The following is a 23065-nucleotide window of genomic DNA, read 5'->3' as shown; positions in this document are numbered from 1 at the left end:
GATGCAAAGTTTATGGTGCAAATATCACAAAACGAAAATAATAACATTGTGAAAAATAAATACCAATTGCGAATATATATGATGATCGATGAACTTTTTCAATGATATCAACATTTTATATATTCCTTGAATACAAAAATGTTTTAACTCTTAAGCTAACAAAATTCTCTATTTCCTTGCTACAAAGAAACTTTTAGAATTAAAATTTCTCAATTTAGGTTGGAAAAGACACATTTACGTCGTATGACCATTTGAAATAGATTATAAAGTAATATATTGAAGTTGCTTACTAAAGAAAAAAATAGTATATAAGTACAGAAATTTCATATCTTTTGAGGCTAATTACATTATATCCGAGAAGTTTCCTCAATTACAAAAATTTTAAATTTTTCTTTCCTCTCGAATACATTCCTTTGGTTGTCCAATACATTGCAAATGACAGATTACTTCAGGAAAGGGATGTATTCGAGAGAGGATAGATATGTATCCGAGAGGAAATAGATGTATCCGAGAGGAAATTGGGATGTATCCGAGAGAGGATTATAGTATCTTAAGTTGTGAATATATATAATTTTTTCAACAAAATATGTTAAATTATATTGGGTTTGTATCACGGACCTTAAGATATCTAGTTAAATTATATAGATTGTAATGGACGTTACATGACGTTTTAAAAAATAATCAAATCATATGAAAATCGGTAAAAAATTCTCCTTCTCTCTCGTTACCTTCTTTTGTTTTTCACATATTTTGTTTTTTGTGTTTTTCTAACAATAATATATTTACTCTAGCTCTTTTGCTCTCCCTTTCTCTCTTTCTATAGCCTTTTTTCTTGTATATAATTTTGTGTATTTGTATCAATTACATATCTTTGCTTTCTCTCTTCCTTTCTCTAGCCTTTTTTCTTGTATTTAGTTTTGTATGTCTATATAAATGGTATATTCTCTTTCTCTCTTTATATTTCCCTTTTTCTTATATTTTGCACTTTGTGATTATATATTTTTTCACTTTTTAGTCTTTTTTTTCTTTTATCTTTTTATATACATTTTTAATACAAGAATAAATGAATACAAGTGATACAAAGAGTGAATGATTACAAATAATACAAAAACAAATGAATATAAGTGGTACAAAAAAATTAAATATAAGTGATACTAAAGAGATTGAATACAAATGATACAAGAACGATTGAATATAAGTGATATATACAAGAAGGTGAGAGGTGGAAGCATAGTATACAACCTAAACGCAAGCATGAATACAACAAATACATTTGCATTAAACCTAAAAAAATATGTAAATATAAAAATGACCTGAGGGTAAAGGAATTTTTATGTTGCTCCGAGAGTAAGCTAGGGGTGGGCATTCGGTATTTCGGTTCGGTTTAGAGTTTTTTTTCGGTTTTCGATTTTTGTAAATTGTGTACCGAATATCGAATCGAAATATTTTGGTTCGGTTCGGTTTTTATTATTTCGGTTCGGTTTTGTTATTTCGGTTTTCTTAATGGGCCTGCTTAGTTGGGCTTTTAAAAATTTTACAAACTTTTTTGTTTGATTTTCAGCTTAATGGGCTAAAAATAGTTATATCAAAAAGTCTTTTACTTTTTAATTTTTAATTTTAAATTATAATATTTATTATTTAATATTAATAATTAATATAATATAAATATATATTATAATATAATATATTTCGGTAAACCGAAATACCGAATTACACAAATTACATACCGAAAACCGAACCGAAATACCAAAAAAATTCGATTCGGTACGGTGTTTCGGTTTTCCGGTGTTTATGCCCAACCCTAGAGTAAGCCACACCCAATTAACTGCTAATGAGTGTTTCTAAAAGATTGAGTCGAAAATGTCTATAGAAGTAGATTATCATAAGATCAAGTCCTCAATCAAAATATATTATAATTCAAGTGTCTAATTAAAATTTACACATAAACTTAAAAATCTGACTATGTTTATCTTAATTATTCATTCGTCTTAATTATGTGATGTTACTTAATAGATAATTTTTTTAAAAAGAATATATTAAAGTTTTAATATTTAAAGTAAATAATAAATATTTATAAAATTATATCAAAAAAAGTGCATTAATTAATTCGGGTTGTACTACTTCTTTACCTTTAAATAATAAAATTTGAATTCAAGCTTGAAAGAGAATCCTATTGAAAGTGTCCTCCTAAATAAGCGGCTCAACCTAAATTTAATTGGGGTTTCAATTCGAACTCGAATAATTTTGAATGTCATTTTCAAGAATATGTAATTTCATCGTATTTTAGTAGTGCTTAGGGCAATTTTGATATTAGAGTTGGTTTATTAATTTGGTAGGTTGTGATGAGTGGTAGTGAATTGGTTTATAAATGATATTAATAAATTAAATTATATCCAATAGTTGAGCGCCAAGTATTTAAAAAAAATATTTAAATAGTTTAAATTTGAAACCGTTAAATAAATCATCAATTTTGAACCCAAAGGTGAATGACAATGGTATTTTGGAGTCATAATAAGTTGGTGAAAAGGTCATGTTGTAGTCAATAGGTGAATGGAGGGTAATTTTGTACCATTTCCAATACTTTGAGGGTATTTTAGGCCATTTTCACTAAAAAAAATCATTTTGTTTTAATTTTCCTTTTTCTTCCTCTTTCTTCTTATTTATCTATACAACATTTTTCACCATTATCATTGTTGAAGCTTTTTCACTGGATGTTTGGAATAAAATTATCAACAACAAATGCATTTAATAAATAAATAATTTTTCAATAAACTTAGTTAGAACATATCTAACAAATTATTTTATTTTATTTTTTAAATTATACCCATTAATTAATTTTTTTAAAGTGAAGAATTCAAGAGTAACAAAATCAAAATGAAGTGATTGTTTTTACTTTAAAAGAAATTCAAACTTAATAAAAAAAAAACTAAAATAAAACAATTTCTTTTACATTTTAAAGAAAGATCATACATGTTCTCCTAAAATTCATGAAGACTCAAAATCAAAAACAATTATAAATTAATCATGAAAATTTTAAAGGGAGAAATAATAAAGAACGGGGAAGAGAGAGATGGGGTTTCTTAGGTTGGTGTTAAAATTGGTTTTCTCATCTGCGATTATTTTGAGTTGTCAGCAGAATCATCAAGGGATGAATTTGATCTCGAATGTTCATGACCTATTTAATGTGTATCCGAAATTGTCTAAGGAAAATTCAAACATCATATCAAAAAATGTGGAAAATTGTTAAATTAGTTGAATGAAAGATTTGATTAATTAGAACGTTTTCTTCTAGACTCTACAGATTCAGAGTAGATGAAAAGGTGAGTTAAATATTTATTTTTATGAAATCTCAGAGGTATAGAAATTTATCGAGGTAAAAAAAAAATCATGTTTAGTATAGTTAGGATTGAGTAAATGATTGTGAAAGAAAGATAGAGGAGGGAGAAGAGCTTTTTTTTTTTAAAAAAAAATTATCATTAAATGGTGAAATATCCGTGTCAAGTGCGTGTATTTCAGCACAAGACAGATGTCTGGTATGCTATTTCAGAGAGGAAAAAATTCCACTTTAAAATAGTTCGGAGGGGGTAATAAGATCCCCGTGAAGTATAAGTGTGTAGTTGAAAATCCGAATTGATTGGCGGGTCATTTGGCCATTTCTCATTTTATTTATATACAAATAAACCGTTTATTAACCTAGCAACGACAAACAACAATAATGATACGATCTAATCAAATTACGAAGTTTGACTAACAATAAATATAATTTACTTTTCTTATAAAAAATAATAATAAAAGTAATTAAAATACAAACAATACACTTAACAAGACTAATAACAATAAAATAAAATAATCTCCTTAAAATAAAAGTAAATTAAATACAAAAAAATACCTTTAAAACGATCGGTAACAAAAAAATAAATTAAAGTATTGCATATAAAGGGTCTGTTTGGCCATGCGATATGGTATCATGATATGGAAATCATGATATCATACTATGAAATTGTGAGACTAAATTAAAGTTTTGTTTGGACATGCCATATAAAATTTTGGTGTTGTATATTTTTTCATAAACATAAAAATCCATAAGTTATAAAATTATTAAAACAGTCTCAATTGTTTATTCAATCTTACCAAATAAACAAAAATTTATCTAATCGCATGATAAATTATTATATTGCTATTTGTACTCTACTTAAGTGATTGTTTCATATAACTTTAATTCAATAAAAAATTTTAATATAAATTGTAGTGTACTAGTTTTTAGTATTACTCAACAATCAGTTGATGTGCGTTAAAGTGACTATATGTTGGCGAGAATAATAAATTTTATGTCGGTGAAATTAATAAATTTTAAAAAGTAATGATGTCATTATAAATTTTATTTACATAAAAATTAAATGGTTAGTAGAATGTGGGGTTATTTTTACAAAATGCATCAATTTTTGTATTAAAAATATCTCAAATCAAGATATGGAATTCTCATATCATGTTTTTTGGAGTATATGCAATCGCATCTCATGATATGGAATCATGAGATGAAATCAGTGTAAAATCGCATGTCTAAAAGCCGATTCCATCTCACGATATGATATCGTATGGCCAAACGCTTACGAAGTATTCAAGAACCCTTTTCCTTGAGTTTTTATATTTCACTAAAATATATCATTTTATTTATATACAAGTAAATAGTTTATTAACTCAATCACGACAAACGATAATAATGATACGATCTAATTCAAATTTTAAACTCTGACTGACAATAAATAAAAAGAAATAAATTAGTAAAAAAAAATAAATTAAATCAAATATGAAAAATACCTTTAACACGACCAATAAAAAAAGTAAAAAGAATATTTTTATTCCTATATTAATAAAGTAAAATAAAAAATAAATATAAATATTTGCATACAAAATATTCAACAACTCTATCCCTTAAGTCTTACATTTCACCAAAAAACATGACATTCTTTTCTTCCTCTCCCTTTTTCTCGGTAGATTTGGTGATGCATATATATACAAAATATACACACTTAATAATTGATATATTCTTTAAAAATAAATCTTAATATCTTTATTTTGCATAAAAACTCTATATCATATCGATTATTTCTTGACTTCTCAGTATTAATTAACAATATAATCTCTTTATATCACCTAAGAAATTCATCATTTTGTAAAATGCTTTTAAATTAATTAATTCGATAATTTTCTATCCTTTTACTTTATACTAAATAAACAATTTATTAACACAAAAACAAAAGCGACAAACAATAATGATACAATCTAATTTGATTTTCAGACTTTGACTAATAATAAATATAAAAAAAAATAATTTATAAAAATAAAAAGGTAAATTAAATACAAAAAATAAGGTTAAAACAACCAATAACAATAATTTTTATCATAATTTTGCAAACAAAATATTCAAAACTCTTTCCATTGAGTCTTATATTTCACCAAAATATATCATTTTATTAATATATGATGTAAATAATTTACTAACTCAGTAACGACAAATGACAATAATGACAACTCTAGTTCAAATTTCAAAGTTTTGACTACCAATAAACATAATTTTTTTTAATTAAAAAGCAAATCAAATACAAAATAATTGTAACGATCGGATTCCGTCGTTATAGAAAACTCAACAGGGAAATTTTTTTGAGTCGAAAAACTTTTATGATACATTCGAATTTTTTCAACCTAATCCAGATTTGGACAAAATCGAGATCTTTACGGTACGGAAAAATCTGGTAACAATCGGGTGAAACATTTACGATTTTGATTGCATAAGTAGTTAGATAACTCGTTAAAGAACCCGTACGGTTTTACGAAATTGCATTCAGGCGTCTGGATACTCGAAATTTTGATCTTAGCGTGGAAGGCATTTTCTGAGTTTTGTGGTTTAGAGGTGTATGGTGAATTGAGAATCTTGGAATCATAGAGATAGCTCTGTCTCGGTTGTCCTGCCATAGCGGGCATTTTTGCCGGGAATAGGCGTTGCTTCGGTGGGCGAGACGCGACTCAATGTCGTTAATATACCCCGAAACGATCTTATTTGTCACTTTTCAATTTCTAAAGCTAAGGAACAAACCTCATGTGACCCCTACTTGTTTTTCACCATTCTTGAGGTTGAATGTATGTTTTTTCACTCCCCGAATCCATTTTTCGATCCGTATAACGTAATAGAATGAGTTAATATGGACAGAGAAAGGTTTTGTTATATATTTTATGGTGGAAACAACCTTGAATTCGGTACGTGAGATCATGGGTATGATCTAGGGTTCATGGAATTGTTAAACATCCGGGTAATTAGTGATTGTGTATTGCTTCTCGTATTGTATTGTTTGTTTGTAGACCAAGAACAAGTGGAACGAATCCGGAAAGGGAATGATCAAGGTTCTTAGGTTTTAAGTTTGTTTCGAGGTAGGTGATGGTTGTGATTGTGTGATTGTGTGATGTATGCATGTTCTTGCCTCATTATGATACTTGTATATACATGAATGTGGCATTATTGATATGTCATAAATCACTCTTGATTGTATAACTTGGAAGTATACTTGTGTTTGTGATTGTGGTGTGTTGATGAATCAGATTGCCACATTTCGACATAACTAACTGGGATCAGTTGCCACGTTCCTACATAATTAACTGGGATCGGTTGCCACGTGCCGACATAAAAATGAGATTGAATTGCCACACTTCGGTGCACTAACAGTTTGAGTTTGGATTCCATGACATAATTGTGTATATTGAGAATTGTGAAGTTGATCGTTGTTCATAAATGTTGACAATATTGTATATGTTGATATATATGCATGTGATTATAATGTTGTTTGACTTGCTTATGTTGCACTTAGTGGAATAACTGCATGATTCTACCAGTACACGAGGGTTGCGTACTAATACTGCACTTAACTCTTAGTTTTGTTGAGTACATAGTATCTTTCGGGGGCTAATGACAGATCTCGCTCAGCAGATCTGTGATAGTTTCGTTCGAATTCAAGGGTGAGCGAGTATCTTCGGGGATGTTTTGGATTCTCTTTGGGTCTATGTCCACATTTCGGACTTAGACTAGTTCGTAGCTGTTTATGACCCTTCTTGTTTCAGACTTGGTTATCTTTTAGTAGTTTTGGTACATTAAATTTCAGGTTGTAGGTTGGTTATTTCCGCAATTATTTAGTTAGTTCATTAGAGTCCTTGTTAAAGTTTATGTGAATTTCTTATTTAGTTTATTTAATTTGTTTCCGTAACTTAAATGTCTTAATTTTTGTTTAGTTGCATGGTTTGAGTTATAGTAGTGGTTCTCCCACCAAAGAATTAGTGTGGGTGCCAATTACGAAAGTCTGAATCATAACAAAAATACATTTACCAAGACTAATAACAATAAAATAAAATGAATTCCTTAAATAAAAGTAAATCAAATACAGTGAATACCTTTTAAAATGATTGATAACAAAAAATAGGAAAACAAAAATATTGCATACAAAATATTCAAGAACCTTTTTACTTGAGTCTTTATATTTCACTGGAATATTTCATTTCATTTATACCGTAAGTAAATAATTTTTTAAGTGAGAAACGACAAACGATAATAATGATATGATCTAATTCACATTTCATAATTCAACGAACAATAAATAAAAACTCATAAATTACAAATATAACAAAATAAAACTAATCAGATACAAAAAATACATTTGACACGAATATTTTTATTGAAATTAATCAAGCAAAATAAAATAAAAAAACTATAAAATATTGCATACAAAATATTGAAGAACCCTTTCCCTTAAATCTTATATTTCACCAGGATATATCATTTTGTTTATATTCTAATTAAATAGTTTATTAACTTAAAAACGACTAACAACAATGATACAATCTAATTTCAATATCAATGTTTGACTAACAGTAAAAAAAATAAAACGACGAATGACAATAATGATACGATCTAACTATAATTTTTATCTTTGACTAGCGATAAATAAATAAATAAAAATTAAAAAATTAAATAATAAAAGTAAATCAAATAAGAAAATACCTTTAACAAGACCAATAATAATAAAAGTTAATATTTTTTCTAAATTAATAAAATAACTATAAATATTGTATACAAAATACTTAAGAACCCTTTTCATTGAGTCTTTATCTTCACAAAAATATATCATTTTATTATATTTCATGTAAACAACTTAACGACTCAAAAACAACAAACGATAATAATAATATGATATAATTCAAATTTTAATATTTATTTCTGAATTAATAAAATAATTATAAATGTTGCACAAAAACTTACTTAAGAACCCTTTCCACTGAGTCCTTATATTTCACCAAAATAAATCATTTTATTATATTCTAGGTAAACAGTTTATTAACTTAAAAACGACAAACAAGAACAATGAGATGGTCTAATTCAAATTTCAATCTTTGACTAATCATAAATATAAAAAAAAAATTAAAAAATTAAAAAAATGAAGTAAATCAAATACAAAAAATACATTTGACACGACCAATATAAATAAATAAATATATATTTTTGAAATTAGTAAAGTAAAAATAAAACAACAACTATAAATATTGCATCCAAAATATTGAAAAAACCTTTCCCTTGACTCTTTAAATAATAATAATGATACAGTCTAGTTCATGTATGAATCTTTGACTAAAAAAAGAAAGAAAAAAAACCGACGAACAACAATAATGATACGGTCTAATTCAAATTTTTATCTTTGACTAACACTAGATAAAAACAAATAATTTACAAAAATAAAAAATAAAAACAAATCAAATACGAAAAAATACCACTAACGTAACCAACAAAAAAGTAAAAAAATAAATATTCTTTTCTAAATTAACAAAGTAAAATAAAAAATAACTATAATATAATGTGTAAATCAAACATATAAATTTTCCTTTTTATTACTAAATATTAAATTATTTGAATATACATAGAAGAAGAAAAAATAAAAGTAAATCAAACACAACAAGTATATGATCAATAGCAAAAAAGAAAAAGAAAAAAAAGTTTTTCCTTTTTTTTTTTACTATATATTAATTGATTTTAATATACCACAAAAAATAACCACTTGTAAATTGATATATTCTTTAAAAATAAAGCTTAATATCTTTATTTAGCATGAAAAACTCTATGTCATATTTTAATTATTTCTTCACTCCTCATTATAATCAGCTTAATAAATTTTTCATACCAATTAAAAAATTCACCGTATTCTAAAATGCTTTTAAATTAATAAGTTTAAATTTTTTATCGATTTATTTTTATACTAAGCAAAAAAAAAATTTAACTGAGAAGCAAAAACAACAAACAACAATAATGATACAATTTAATTCGATTTTCAAACTCTGGCTAACAATATATAGTAAAAAAAAATCAAATACAAAAAAATTCTTTTAAAATAAACAACAACAATTTTCTTAAATCATAAATGTTGCGTATAAAATACTTAAATAACTCTTTCACTTTAGTCTTATATTTCATCAAATATTATATACGAATTATGCAATTTCTTAACTCATCAGTAACACAAATGATTATAATGATACAATCTAATTCAAATTTCAAAGTTTGACCAATAATTAACTTAATTTGGTTTATTTATAAAACAAAAAATAAGTAAATTAAATACAAAAATACATTTAACACGATTAAAGACAATATAATATATTAAATTCCTTAAAATAAAAATTAAAATAAAAGCAAATTAAATACAAAAAAAAATCTTTAAAACTATCAATAACAAAAAATAAATAAATTCAAGAATCCATCCGCTTAAGTCTTTATATTTCACCATAATATGTTATTTTATTCAAACACAATTAAATAATTGTATTCAGATACGACAAACGATAATAATAATAAGATGTAATTCAAATTTCCGTCTTTGACTGACAATAAATTAAAAACAATAAAAATAAAAATAAATCAAATACAAAAAAAATACCTTAAACACCAAAAAATAGAATTTAAATAATTTTTTTCTTCTAAATTAAGTACATAAAAAATAAATTCAAGAATTCATCCGCTTAATTCTTCATATTTCACCATAATATGTCAGTTTATTCAACCACAATTAAATAATTGTACTCAGATACGACAAACGATAATAATAATAAGATGTAATTCAAATTTCCATCTTTGAGTGACAATAAATTAAAAACAATAAAAATAAAAATAAAATAAATCAAATACAAAAAAATACCTTAAACACCAAAAAAAAATTTTAAATAATTTTTTTTCTAAATTAATAAAGTACATAAAAAATAAATTCAAGAATCTATCCACTTAAGTCTTTATATTTCACCATAATATGTCATTTTATTCAAACACAATTAAATAATTGTACTCAGATACGACAAACGATAATAATAATAAGATGTAATTCAAATTTCCATCTTTGACTGACAATAAATTAAAAACAGTAAAAATAAAAATATATCAAATACAAAAAAATACCTTAAACACCAAAAAAAAAATTAAATAATTTTTTTTTCTAAATTAATAAAGTACATAAAAAATAAATTCAAGAATCCATCCGCTTAAGTCTTTATATTTCACCATAATATGCCATTTTATTCGACCACAATTAAATAATTGTACTCAGATACGACAAACGATAATAATAATAAGATGTAATTCAAATTTCCATTTTTGACTGACAATAAATTAAAAACAATAAAAATAAAAATAAATCAAATACAAAAAAATACCTTAAACACCAAAAAATAGAATTTAAATAATTTTTTTCTTCTAAATTAAGTACATAAAAAATAAATTCAAGAATTCATCCGCTTAAGTCTTTATATTTCACCATAATATGTCATTTTATTCAACCACAATTAAATAATTGTACTCAGATACGACAAACGATAATAATAATAAGATGTAATTCAAATTTCCATCTTTGACTGACAATAAATTAATAACAGTAAAAATAAAAATAAATCAAAAACAAAAAAATACCTTAAACACCAAAAAAAAAATTAAATAATTTTTTTTCTAAATTAATAAAGCACATAAAAAATAAATTCAAGAATCCATCCGTTTAAGTCTTTATATTTCACCATAATATGTCATTTTATTCAAACACAATTAAATAATTGTACTCAGATACGACAAGCGATAATAATAATAACATGTAATTCAAATTTCCGTCTTTGACCGACAATAAATTAAAAAGAAAAAAATTACAAACAATAAAAATAAATCAAATACAAAAAAACCAAAAAAAATAAAATTTAAATAATTTTTTTTCTAAATTAATCAAGTACATAAAAAAAAATAACTATAAATATTCATACAAAATATTGAAGAACCCTTTGCCCTTATATTTCACCAGAAAATTATATCAGTCTCTGTTTTCTCCCTCTCCCTTTCTCTCTGTAGATTCAGTGATACATATATACAGAGAGAGATATAGTTGGGGTATATACTAAAGTAGAGAGTATTAGTGGGGTTGTAGTCTTTGGGGTGGTGAAGATGAGCAACAGTGGTATAGTTGGGGGATTAGCTAGGGTTTCAATCCCTTCTGGTATGCGAAAGACGATCCAAAACATCAAAGAGATCACTGGAAATCATGGTGAAGATGAGATATATGCAATGCTCAAGGAATGTTCTATGGATCCCAATGAGACTACTCAGAAGCTTCTTTCACAGGGTTCATTTTTATATCTCTCTTTCTGTTTTTTTTTTTTTTAAAATGGAGTTCTTTGTGTATGTACTTAGCTGTCACTTTACTGAATGAGATGGGTTTGATCTTGATTTTTTTTGTGATCTGTTTATGGGTTTTGAGTATTTGATACAATGAGTTTTTTTTGGAGAGACCACTTTCTTCAATTTTGATTTTTCCCCATTTTCTCTTTTTTGGTTGGTCTTCTGCATGTGCCTTGTACTCAATTGAATGGCCCTTGGTTTTCTTCTTCTTACCTTTTCTGTTCCTTTCCTTTCTGGTGTTTTGAATTTGGGGTTAGGGGCAGAATTCAATTTTGGGTTTATTAATGGTGCACTTGCATATGTGTAAAAGGGCTGTCTTTAGTTTATTATTATGGTGTTTGGGAAAAAAACCTTCTGATAGATGCAATCACCCTTCCTCCTCTCTGCAAAAAGGAGGGGTGGGCTATGTTGTTCGGACTCTTCACAACTGGGGGGAGGGGAGGGGGGAGGGGTAACAATCTGCTTTTAGTTCAAGATCAGTTTTTTTAGCAAATTATATATGGTTTTGGGTTAAAAATTACATTTTTGCAGCTATGATTTAATGTACAACAGGTTGGTCCTAATGTGCCATTCACAGTTTTTGATAATGTGGTCTTTTGTTCTCTCTTTTTTTTTTCTTTCTTTTTGGGTACCTTTTGTGTTGGTGACATGACTAGGTTTCTTTACTAAATTCACGTAAGCTTTGTTTGCAGATACATTCCATGAAGTTAAAAGTAAGCGTGATCGGAGAAAAGAGGTATGCCTAGGAACTGATTTGCTACAGTCGCTTCTTATCATATGAAAAAATGACGACCTTACTAATTTGCCTGTAAACGTCTTATGGGAGTGGTATAGGCATGAGTTGTCTTTCTCTGTTATTTTGGGTGAGAAATTGTGAAATAATGTAGTCATCTGTATTAGGTGCCTGAAGAGGTTGTTGTAGTGCTTACTCTTGGTCTGTGGCTGAAATACTGGTTGATAAATGCTCATTGGTGTAGGTTCTAGAGTCTGTGTGGAATGGGCGAGTTATTTATTCCCTGAAACACAAATTTAATAGCATATCTATAGACCTGTCGCTATCACATAGCTGTCCAGCATTTGCGAATGCCATCTGGTGTTCAACTGCTGTAATCGTAGTTGCAACTTATCTTGCTGTTCTGCTAGTACTGATTAATGCTTGGTTTATCAGAAAAAGGTCCTGATCTAATAGCTATGCATTAGCACCTTAGCAGAATACATTCATCTTTTGGCTCTTAAGGAACTAGTGATTATCAAATGGGTTACTTTGTTCGAGGACTTATGGATTAATCCGATTTGGTATAAGCATCTTGCTTGGATTGTGTTGTTGATTCTTTTGACGCCTAATAAATGAAGAACTGTTTTGGGTTACTGTAGACCTTTCATCTTATCTTTCGCACTTTTGGCCTCAGAATTCAATTAAGGAGTCTGCTGAACCAAAGTGGAAACCAGGCATGCAGGGCAGAGGTAACAAAGGGATTCGTGGAAATTTGACTTCTCGTCATGCTTCACATGGTAAAGAACATGTTTTTAATCTTTCTGCATTTTGGTAGTCTCTTGTGATATTGCAGAGCCCGGTTCCTCATTTTGTGTTCTTCTGAATCTTAATTTACGAGCCCAACTTCTCTAACATACTCAAGCTACTTCCTTTTCCATCTATTCTGATGTGCCCTTCTTGCTAAATGACTGAAGGCTCTGATTTCTGAGGTTTAATGTCTAATCTACAATATGACACTTTATTACAATATTTTACTTTATTTACACATTTCATCTGTTATTTAAAATGCATCTTAACTGATTTTGACCTCTTATTCAGGCATTCTTGCCACTATCAGTCGTTAAAAAATTGATTTCACACTTGAGGCCTTTTCATTTCGCTCATAGAAAGAGCCTTTATATCTCTTTTAGATTGATCTTATGTTCCTCTCATTCCTTATCTACTCATCCTATCATGTGTATGTTTTATCAGATGTAGGTGGTGGAAAGAATGGTCAAAACAATATTGCCAATCAAATTCTTGACAAGAGTGTCAACTTATCTACTGTGGTTGATGTTGAGGCTAAGAATATTTCAAGGTGGTATTCGATGTTTACATTTTATTTTTTTTGCTTTATTGGAAATTGTTGCATATGCATGATACCTTGATTGCCAGGGTATTGCCATTCATAGTAGATTACAAAAAAAAGCCCTTTGACGACTTCGGTTGCCTAAATTATCTGGTCTTATTTTGAAGGACTAATTTTCATTATTGTTTTCAGCTCATCAAGTGCTGCAGTAAATGGACCTAGCGATCTAGCTTCGGGGAGCAACATTATCGTACAAAATGCTCATGCTTCCCCAAAAAGAGAAGTCAAACAATTTGAAGCAAATACAGGCATGCAGACAACTACTGCTGATTCCACCAAAAACAGATCAGCTACAGGAAACAAAGATGTGCATGGTCAGCGGATGCCAAACACCGGCAATTCTTCAAGAATGCTATCTTCACCATCTCCAACAGGAGCTTATCTCTCAGCTTCAGATCCCGTGCTCTTGCCATCTCAAAATTCACGTCCCGCTGGTGTAGTAGGCACAGTTAGAAGGGAAGTTGGGCCCCAGTATTCTGCGGTTGAGCATGTTTCTCCTAAATCCAATGGGAGCAAAAAGACAACTGGTAAAAGCTTTGAAGACTTAGTAATACGAAACTGTTATTATTTGATATAATAGGTGTTACGATTTGTGTAGTTATATATTTTACTATACCCTTTTTGTTTTTTAAGAAGATGGACTTGTCACTGCTCAATTTATGAAGCTTATATATTTCTTTCCCCTCACCTCCTAGTAGCAGTTTCTGCTGTTGGAAGCTCAAATATCCAAGTAAAGACGCCAAGCAAATTTCAGGGGCCTGGAAAGAATCAACTTCCGGAGTACTCGCAAACTGCTTCTTCAACCCATAGTGGTTCTTCCTCTAGTAGGCCGTCATCTAATTACAACAATCGGTCACACACGGTTGGTCCACAAAAAGGTATAGTAATTTAATGTGATATGTATGTTGTAATATTGTTTTGAAGCCCTAACTTCTCAGACGATTTACTAAAATGATTTTGTTAGTGCTTTTGTTACTATTGCTGCATAGTTTGATAATGTAGTTCTTGGATTTTGCCTCATAATTACCTGCATAATGTTCTTCTTCCTTTCTTTTTTGTGCTTGGGTAACGGGAGATGGAATCATAATTTAATCAACTCTCAGAAAGAGCCTAATCAAGAAAAATGCAGAGAATTTTTTTGCCATTCCATCTATCCAGATTTTTTTCCACAATTACAGTGTATATTTTAGCTTCAGAAAAACTATAGATTTGTGAAATTTGCAGTGATGGAAGTGGTATGGTGTACTTTGATAGAGTAGAATACCGGAAATCGTTTTTCACAAAGAAAAATACTAGAAATCTTCAAGACTATTTATTCACATGTACCAAATCTAGTATCAGATGGTGCCCTTTTTTTTGGGGTGGGGGGAAGCCGTAAAGTAGATTGCCAAAATAAAAGTTTATGGTTAGTTATATAGGTGGCGTAAGTATGAAGTTCAAAACTTGTGACTTGGTTCAAGTGGCTGGGACTTGTGTCTTTGGTCACAGGTTCGAGTCGCACGCAATGTGATCTAAGCATGGTATTTAAGTGGAGAAGAGTAGAGGGGAGAGTCTATTTTCCCCGAGTTCCAAAGGCTGCGTCCTAAGGGTTGGCCACGGATGGATTTCTCTGTCATGAAAAACTTGTGAAGTTCAAAACTTGTTAGTTATATTATGAGTTTTCATTTGAAACATGATTATTTTGGATGTTCTGGGTTGTCTGTTTATATTTCAAAGGTAGCAGTTAATACTGATGCTTTAGAACCTTCCATGCCACTGCCATGTAACAGAAACAAATGAATTGATTCGCAAAGTCCTAGTAGGGTGGTCTATTGTAGAGATGAGAAGTGAAGAATATTACTTTTTAATCAAGAGAAGAGAATGAAAGTAAAGCTATTATTCCAGTTCATGCCATCCCCCGTAAGAAGTTCTTTGATTACGTAATGCAATTTATCAAGAAACAGTAAAGCCAATTCCCACAAGAACATTTGCCTGTGGTTAAGATTGCACATTATCAAATAAAAAATATATGACAAAGAACACTGCAGAAGATTGAAGTGTAGCATCTCTGCTTGAGATGCTTTTGTGAAATTAAAAAAAAGCTTTTGCATGTCTCTACAATGAATAGAGAGTGAAACTTTTGGATCAGTGATGGAGATACAACTTTGATCTTCTCTTCATAAAAGAATATAGAAAAGGTGCTTTTCATGCTACAAGAATATTGAATTTTTGAGTTCTTGTTGATTTGGTCATATGAGCTGAAATTGAGATCAACATAGCTTAAATGAGTTGAACTACTGGAAACTTAAGTTTTGTTTGCTTATCTTTGTTAACAATATATAATTATGAGCATCATTATAAAATGTTTGCGTGAAGGTCCCTGGTTCTCTAGCCCATTTCATATTGTACATACTTGGATTTTTTTCTTCTAAAAAATAGTCTCATCTGGAATTTAGCTCAAGTTTGAGTTTCCCAAATCAAAATGTTGCATCAGAAATGTTTAAGTGCAACATGTTCACGTTCTCAAAATAGAATATTGGCCGTTGACTTGTTACAAGTCATCCGGTCCTTGCATAAGTGAAGTTTGCTGGATACTGCCTGGTAAAGATTAGAAAGTATTGATCTCTGTGTAGATACTTGTTTGTTTTTACTTCCGAAAATGTTGTATAGTGTCTAGAGTTTTTGTGTTTGGTGTGCTTGCAACTCTGTCACTAGATGACTAGAGTGTTCCCAAAATTTGAACCTTAGTACTTTAGTCTCCTTGCTTGTTTGTTGGTTCGAATTCACTTGTTAGATTGGAAAAGATAAAGAATGAGTTTAGCAAATGGAGTTTGTCTTGCCCATCTGTCCAGTAATTCACCCTGGAAGCATGACACTGTCTTCTATGTTTTTCTACACCAGGTCCTTTTAAGGAGTGGAAGCCAAAGCCTGTAAACAGTAATCTAGCTCAGGGGTCTACTCTTGCTGCTGCTGCTTCTTCATCTGGTGTGTCTACGGTTTCTGTTGAAGTCAATACTCTGTCGCAGGCTCCTGCTTCTGTTCCTGAAACAAAAGAAGTCACTGAGGATCTGCAGAAGAAGTTAGAGAAATCACACATTTCAGATGTTGAAAATGTTATTATCCCTAATCACCTTCATGTTCCTGAGTCTGAAAAACTTGGGTTCTGTTTTGGAAGCTTTGACTCTGGCTTTAGTTTGGGCACAAGCACAAATATTGCTCCTGAGCATGATGGAAGTCCACCACTTTCTGAATCTTCTGAGAGCATTGAAGAAGCTGCAAGTGCGCAACTTCCAAGGTCTCTCTCTCTCTCTCTCTCTGCTGCTCTCCCTATGATATGAGAGATTATTTTTGCAGTAATTTCTGCTATATCTATACTTATCAACCAAGAATAAATAACTTATATTGAATTTTTTAAGAAGTCTTTTGGTTTCGAATTACAGTTTCAACAGTAGTATTAACGGGTTAACCCAATACGTGCTATCAGTAGATGATTCAGATACACTCTCTGCTCCCCTTGTTCCACTCCTGCTGTCACAGTTCAGTTATTCTACTTTGGGTTGTGCCAGGTTTTCCCAAAGTTGGGTCCACCTAGTTAAGAAAGATAGGTATCTTTGGACCCAATTTTCCCATAAAAATAAAATTCTTCTAAAGTTTATTCTTCTCTCCATTTTTTTATGACTGAGAAATCTGGGGCCAACTCTTAGGTCCAACCCAACTTTCAAGACATAGGATAATGGGCTTTCCCCTCAACCCTTCTCCACTTAAATATCATGCTTAGTTCGCATGACGCAGGGCTCAAAGATGTGACCCAAGTCACAAATTTCTCAACCTTTTCCACTTGAACTGAGCTCTTGAGGGATTCTTTTCTCCCTTTTGGACCGATATATATTGTGTATTGGTAACTGTGAATCCCCAAGGGCCGTAGTGCAAGTTGGAAATTTCGTGGATAATGAGTTCGTCCTTCTACACTTTTCAACTTAAATATAAGAGGCTTTCTCTGTTGTAGGGTTCAAACCCTGCCTTGCGTCTAACCTACACATCATGCCCTGCACTCTCGCCTCCAGACCAAATCCTGGGAGACGACCTACTTGTATATTCCAACAAAAGACTTCAAGTCTCAACTTAAAACAATGTCTAGTGAAACTAGGACACTTTGACTGTATAAAAGGAGTAACTTAGACTTAACTTGACTACTGACATTCAGTGCTTGAAGTATCAAGTGGCACAAGCTTCAGTTTTTTTAGTTTCAGGGCTCAATCTTCAACACTATAATACAACTTCTTAGTCAGGTCTTATCCTTGCACTCAACTTGTTTTCTGGTGCTATTCTTTAGAAAAATCTTCGTGGATACAGATATTCAAAGGCTTGTGTGAATTTGTTTTGGTTGGGGGTGTGGTGGTGGGGTGGGATGGGGGCATTGTTTCTGTAGCTTTGAGAAAGATCCTCATTTTTTCAGTTTTTTTGTGCATGAGCATGTTTGCCTCTTAGTTTTTTTATTCTGGACTTGCTGAAGTCTGTTCTTTCCAAATCAAAATTGGATTCTGATTCATGAATAGATTTGCAGGTCCTCCAGTTCTAACATTTTTCTTCTGTATGAATACATGCAGTAATCAAAATGCATCAGCTGCTGCAGAGGAAACTGGTTATCCTGATCAGCCTCTATCTTCACATGGACAGGAGAGTTTGCCTGCAAAAGGAGATGGTAATATCTCATCCTCTGCTCCAGAGTGCAGTGAACCAAAGCAGGAGAGTCTGCCGGCGGGCCAACAATATTCAGTTGTTCATACATCCCCCAACTATAATTTTGGATTTGCGCCACCAATGTTGAGCAATCAGCTCCCACCCTTTGAAAATTCTGAATCTCAACCTCGAGATGTTTCTCGTCTTCCAAATTTCCTTGTAGGTCTTCATTCTATGATTTTTTATCTACCTATTTTTATAATACTTTCTGAAGCCTCAAGGTGTCATTGGTATAACAAACTTACATGTTGGTGCTTTAAACATCACAGCAGTTTGATTGAACACTTTACTCAGTGTGTACTGGTATTACCTCAATACGTGTCAGGGACCTAGTATATTCATATGTTTGTTCAGTTGTGCTTGGTTTCATAGTGATGGTTGTAGGAACTATATTAATAATAATTGCCTCTCCGAAAATGATTTGACATGTTCTTAGAAACTGCATCAATGATAATCAATACGTGTTGAAGCATTTGCGTGGTTAAGCTTAAGAAATATACTTATATACTTCAGAAGTTTTACATCTATTCCTTTGTTCAGGTTCAGCATCCGATTGACCCAAGCTACTATCCCCACTTCTACCGTTCAAGTGCTGATAGTGATGGCCGCATTTCACCCTTCCATTCAGCAGGTGTTTCTACCCAGTACAATGTTGCAGTTGGGCCTCCACACACTTCTCAATCTCCTCAAGAGGTTAGAATCCAACTCGGCTGAGTTCTGGTTTATATTTTGTCTCAAATTGTTTTTCTGATCGTGGGGAGAAAGATAAGCAGAAGGGGGAAGGGAAGAGAAGTGTGTGCTAAGGGTTAGGGTTCTGGTGTTTGGCTAAAGACCTAGAAAAGCTCTGTTGTCCCTGTATGCTTGAGTCATAATTAGTGCCTAGTTGATTCTTTAGTTTTATTATGCTGGCACAGAAGGCATTCTCTACAATCTGAAATGCAGCTATGGATATGCAGCGTACTGAAATTCAGAAAAGATCAATATATTTTTGGATTATAGTGAAAATTCTCTAACCTCTTGTAGACATAATTCCAGATGATAAACGTGAATCATATTCAACCAAATGTTTTCTGAATAACCATGGAAGAGCTATTAAATCAGATTCTATGTTAAATTGTGAGGGCACCAAATTTCCTTTTGCTAGAACATGCTTTTCTGAATAATATTGTAGGAGTTCTCATTAAGCTGCTGAGCAAAGACTGAATATATTTATTACTTCTCTATATGCACTAAAATATTGGTTTGGATGCTCTTCTGTTCTTTTTAACAGATCAGTCTTGATTTAACTTCTTATGGTGATGTTCAAGTAGTTTCATGGGAAGTCTGCTTAATAAAGAATGCACAGAGAACAATTATTAGTTTAGGGATATCTCACTTTACTGTGATGGTTTGATGTGCTGGCTTCAGTTGACCCACTCCTAGAATTGTGCTTGTATTTATTTATTTGATTGTTCTGCAGGGTGGGAATAGTCCTGCTTTATCTGCAGCAGCTCCAACTCCACTTGTGACTCAAGCTGCTGGGCTTATGCAGAGTTCTATAGCTGTACCTCAGCAACCTATCCCCGTATTTCGACAGGCTACAGGGATGCATCTGCCCCATTATCCTCCAAATTTCATTCCATACGGTCACTACTTTTCACCATTCTATGTTCCACCAGCAGCCATCCATCAATTTTTAAGCAATGGTGCATTTTCCCAGCAGCCTCAGGCTGGTGGTATATATCCACCTCCACCATCAGCTGTTCCCAGATACTCACTTTCGCAATATAGACCAGGAGCTAATGTGGGAAATCCAGCTCACATGGGAGTGCCTGGCACTTATGCGCCATATGGATCCTCTCCTGTCAACTATAACCCTAGTTCATCTACAACGACTGGAAACCCTGCTTCCAATGAGGATCTTTTTGCATCTCAGTTCCAGGAGAGTAATGTCTATGTGAGTGGACAACAGGTTGGCTCTATTATCTGCTCTTAGCAATGTTAATGATTCTTTATGCTCCATTGAAATATTTCATGAGAATGTGTGCATCATTATTGCTGAGAATAGTGAAAACTGTGGTATTTAGAGCTTGAATTGCTTTGAGTGGTAGTGGTTAGGCTGGTAAGAATTAAAGCCGAAAACTGATCAGTCTAATCTAATTGGAGCACATTATATCAGTTGGGTCTCTAGGGAAGTTGAGAACCCCATCAGGAAGATCTGGACTATGGTCCCAGCTTGCATGTTTTGGTGTTTTTGGTGTGAAAGGAATAGGAGATGTTCTGATGGGGGTATCAACTCTCAACTCAAATATGTTCGCTCAAAGCTATTGGTTAGCTGGCTAACTTTTCTCCAGTAAATAGTACTGACTCGTTCATGGATTTTCTCAGTTCCTTACTGCTTTAGCCTTCAATTATTTTTTTTTGGTAATCTGGACTGATATTTCCTCTTTTGTTGTAACAATTGCATCCAATGGAAGCTCTTTCTAATGAAGCCCCACTTCATCAAAAGAAATTGGAGTACATTAATTTGTCAAATTGAGTTTGATCTTAGTTTTGTTTATAACTGCAATACATCCATTAATACTATATGTACTTTATGTGTTACCAGTTGTCCATTTCCTAGCGAAGTATATGCTAATAGTGGCTTTGGCTTATCCCATGTCTGCATTCTAGTTGAGGGAAGAATTCTGTATTTCTAAAACAGAGATAACAATTAGAATTTCTGAATGTGATTTGTTGTTGCCTCCAGAATAAGTTGGCATACTGGTTTTCTTAGGCTTCAACTTATCTTCCCTGCTCTAATTAAATATCTTGTACCATTGCCTCAATGCCCTATTCCCTTGTGAAATAGCATTGTCAAGGATGTCCCTGTGTCAATTGATTTCCTTTCGATGCCCTATTCCCTTGTGAAATAGCATTGTCAAGGATGTCCCTGTGTCAATTGATTTCCTTTCAACATTTTTTTAATATTTATCATCTGTGTAAATGTTTGAAGAATGTGATTATAGATGCGACATCTCTTTTTTGCAGAGTGAAAGCTCAGGTGTGTGGATTAATGCGCACAATAGAGATTTATCTAGTTTGCAAGCAAGTTCGTTTTATAATCTTCCTCAGGGTCAAGTGGCTCTAACACCCACTCAACCAGGTCATGGAACTTTTGCTGGTGTTTATCACCCAGCTCAACCAGTTACAGCATCAACTGTTCATCCACTTCTGCAGCAGTCCCAAACAATAGCTGGTCCAGTTGATATGGTTGGACCAACTGGCAATGTTTATCAACGGCCTCAGCATGCACAGATGAACTGGCCAAGTGGTTATTGAGGAGCTATTCTTTTGTTCGCAAAGCATAAAACAAGAAGAGAAAATTGTCATTGGAGTTTTTAGAGTTGCAACATGTTTTGATGTGGAGGAATGGTTCCAGCAAATGTTGGGAAGAAGTGTGCAGTCTAACTGTAAATTAAGAAGGGTGTGACATAGAAGAGAACTTCACCAAAGGTCTCTTCTTTGCTTGGACTGAGGATTTGAATGGTGAATCCTCCTGTAACTGATAGTGGCAGATTTTAGTTGAGGCAGTAGTTATATGCCGATTGGTTTTGTTTACAACTTTATAGCCTTATATAGTTCGAACTTTTTGGTAGAATAACCATCAGTGGTTAAACCTTTTTCTTCCCTATATATTTCTTCCTTTTGATAGGATATTAGGTCTCTCGAAAGCAATGAGGTTTCTCGGGTTTTTTTTTCATACATCCTGCTTTCGTTCGTATCTTTGTACCTGTAAATTGATTTTGAGGAACTGTTGTAATTGGTGATTGGTGCAAAGAAAAATGCAGCGTTATTCGCAGTAAATTTTGTGGTGAATTTATACTGCTCGAGTTTGTTGGTGATCTCTCGTGCAATTCACTGTTAGTCTAGGCACTCTGGGAATGCAGAAGACAGAAAATATGAACTGTCTTCCTATTTGCAGTGAATGAAATGTTTGTTTGTGTCTTTGTGAGATGATGAATGCCTGGATTTGCTTAAGAAATGCCTGAATTTGAAGAGAAACAACGTGCAAGTGCAAGTTACTTCACATTGACAAATGTACTAGTGGTGGGATGCATCGACAACCTCTTAAACTTGTCAAAAATTTTTATTTAGACATTTATTTACGTCAGCATCTGAACACATGATTAAGTGGTTCTTTACTAGCTTTCTTTCAAGGAAAAGTCTTTGCACTTGTTCTCAACCGTCTTATATGGATATGTCAACTACACAATATGTTACTTTTAATAACATTACATCAACCTCAATTGGAATAAGCTCGAGATGTTATGGCTTATTGAGGCTAATGTACATGTATAATCGGAGGAGTTGGTATATTTTAAGTAGTTAACTTATGAGAACATATGGAGAAACTTTTCTTAAGTTTCACTTGGCAAGTATTTAATGAGATCAATCGATAAATGCGATCGTTTAAATGAAATTTTCTATGTGTTGTGCCAAATAAGTATGTCTCGGAAGTGTTATT

General features: G+C 31.5%; 1 protein-coding gene across 4 annotated transcripts; it reads left to right on the top strand.

Annotated features, from left to right (window-relative positions):
• Positions 1-11379: 11379 nt before the first annotated feature.
• On the top strand, positions 11380-22416 carry LOC107026226 (GBF-interacting protein 1-like). 4 transcript variants are annotated; one of them, XM_015227121.2, is made up of 11 exons: positions 11380-11681; positions 12430-12473; positions 13147-13249; positions 13704-13809; positions 13993-14387; positions 14562-14738; positions 16741-17134; positions 18447-18738; positions 19120-19272; positions 20039-20530; positions 21589-22416. In XM_015227121.2, exons 1-11 carry the CDS (start codon positions 11504-11506, stop codon positions 21877-21879), a joined length of 2625 nt encoding a protein of 874 aa, XP_015082607.1. In that variant the 5' UTR covers positions 11380-11503; the 3' UTR covers positions 21880-22416. The 4 variants fall into 4 exon arrangements, with proteins under 4 accessions (XP_015082607.1, XP_015082606.1, XP_015082608.1 ...); XM_015227120.2 differs by having other exon boundaries at positions 14559-14738; XM_015227122.2 differs by having other exon boundaries at positions 14556-14738; positions 20039-20515.
• Positions 22417-23065: the final 649 nt, after the last annotated feature.

Source organism: Solanum pennellii, chromosome 7, assembly GCF_001406875.1.
Source record: "Solanum pennellii chromosome 7, SPENNV200".
Classification (NCBI taxonomy): domain Eukaryota; kingdom Viridiplantae; phylum Streptophyta; class Magnoliopsida; order Solanales; family Solanaceae; genus Solanum; species Solanum pennellii.
The sequence above is the reverse complement of the archived record's forward strand: the minus strand, read 5'-3'. Positions and strand labels throughout refer to the sequence as shown.